The sequence below is a fragment of the Atta colombica genome, unplaced genomic scaffold, assembly GCF_001594045.1.
Source record: "Atta colombica isolate Treedump-2 unplaced genomic scaffold, Acol1.0 scaffold141, whole genome shotgun sequence".
In the NCBI taxonomy this organism is placed as follows: Eukaryota; Metazoa; Arthropoda; class Insecta; order Hymenoptera; family Formicidae; genus Atta; species Atta colombica.
In genome coordinates this window covers 874,773-876,844 of record NW_017259230.1, presented here as the reverse complement: position 1 = coordinate 876,844, position 2,072 = coordinate 874,773, and the positions used below count along the sequence as shown (strand labels likewise).

Genomic DNA, 2,072 nt, shown 5'->3' with positions numbered 1-2,072 from the left:
ATATATATATATAATAATTAATACAATTAAATAAGAAATTTTTAATGCGTAAAATTTCCGCAAAACAAATTTTTCACTTATTTTGGCAGAAAATTGTAACTATTATAATTAATTTTTCACAAAACTTACTCCTTCGTAATATTCATCAAGCTTCTCCTCGTTAAAGAGCCATGTGGGAAATCCAATTGAATACTCCATTTTTTTGCTCTTTTCGATTGTTGCCGTTTTCGTCAATTGATCCATCCAATCCGTCTTAGCGACAAGTGAGCCAAATGCCTCTCTTATATCCTCTAGCATTTCTTGTACTTCGTTAACTTTATTTTCGTGAAATGTCGGATCTACGAACAGCCATGATACAGCCATTCCTAAAAGTCAATAGACATTATTAATTGAAAGCAGCTAAGATACATTGTAAAGACACGTTTATTAAATCTAAATATAGCATTATTTAAAAAATTAGATGTTGATATATTTGTATTGCATATATTATTTACAAAAAGATTTATTAAAGTTTTAAATAGATACCCATTAATTTATTGACAATTGCTCCACAGAATAATGATTGTGATTTGTCTATAACTTCCACGTCTGTTATTTTACTAACGTACTTGTTCCAAATATCCCTGAGTTTTTCAAAAGCGTGGGGCGCCACAATGTCCACAACCGTCCACCAAATGTAACTTTCTAAATGAATATTGATTCGAATTTTGAAAACGTTTTTTTTTTAAGTAAATACTGAATTTAAATAACAACAAAGTAATATAATTAATTTAATTAGAATTAATATTATAAATCAGTAATATACATACCTAAGACTTCTTCCTCCAAATAAGCTAATAGTACTGCAACATCTTTCAAATACTCCAAATTACCAATGAGAATTTTATCCTTGTTGTCAAGATCCAACTTATCGATTCCTTCAAAAATGGATTCAATAAAGAGACGCCAAATCGGTGTAGGAGTGAGAGATAAATTACTATCTATTACATAATCATCTGTTAATTTTTGTAGATCGTCTACTAGCATATAATCACTATCGCTCAAGCTTTCTCTGGAAATACTCTGATTTTGGTCTGCATTCATCGCCTATCAAAGAATTAAATTCTTATATGTTCTCTTAATAATTGAATATATAATATTTTTTAAAATCTTAATTGTATTTTGGAATTGCATTTAAAAATAAAATTAGCAACAAATATTATAGAGCGTAATAAAAAAATAGAATTTTAGGTTAAAAATATTAAATCTTTATTTTAACAATTAAGATTTTGAAAAATTTTATATATTCAATTAATATAATAAAAAAAAATCGATTAAAATCGATTAAAATCGATTAAACAGTGAATTCTCAATACATTTTATTGTGCTTTTAAATAAAATATGTATTTTATAATCCAAAATATTTGCATTTCACTTTTACATTCATCTTCAGATTAAATCAATGTACAACAATTTTAACCCAGCGTGAACTAGGTAGTAAAGTATCTAAATCTAAAAGTAGTAAATCTACTTCATAAAACACAATGAATCTTTCATTAAATAGAAACTACAAATAAATAAACTACAATAAAATATTCAGAATTATAAGAAAATTATATTTATTAAAATTTTAATTAAATTAGTAACAATTTTAAACGTTACAGAGATCAGGTGTGACATATCCGATCTAACTTATGGCGGATTAATACGCACCGATACGAACTAGTGTGTTCAACTGAATTTATTATTAATAAAAAAAAATACTTACGTCGTGAAGAAGATTACTAATATTGTAAATTCCCTTAAGAAATTCTTTTAATTCTTCATCTTCAATCAATTCGTCGTCTGAAGTGCATTTATTATCAGTACCATTGTTAATGATGTGTTTAATAATATCAGCCATATAGATAAATTCGGTCTCTTCGTTCTCGCTCAATACGGCTTCGTCATTTAACTCATCTGATTTTCGCAATCTGATAGTTTGTAACCGCTTCTCCAATTCTTTATCGCTATTATTATTATTATTATTATTATAAATTTATTTATTATGTATACTAATTACAACATTAAGTAATTTGCAAAATATTTGAAAA

General features: G+C 26.2%; 1 protein-coding gene across 1 annotated transcript in view; it reads right to left on the bottom strand.

Annotated features, from left to right (window-relative positions):
* The window catches only part of LOC108684928 (neprilysin-11-like), a 14,921-nt gene that overhangs the window by 4,824 nt on the left and 8,025 nt on the right, over window positions 1–2,072 (bottom strand). The window contains exons 8-11 of the mRNA XM_018189472.1: window positions 1,748–1,988; window positions 810–1,086; window positions 526–684; window positions 128–365 (exon numbers count right to left, since the gene is read on the bottom strand). Coding sequence (XP_018044961.1) covers window positions 128–365; window positions 526–684; window positions 810–1,086; window positions 1,748–1,988 — 915 coding nt within the window. The remainder of the gene's footprint in view (window positions 1–127; window positions 366–525; window positions 685–809; window positions 1,087–1,747; window positions 1,989–2,072) is intronic.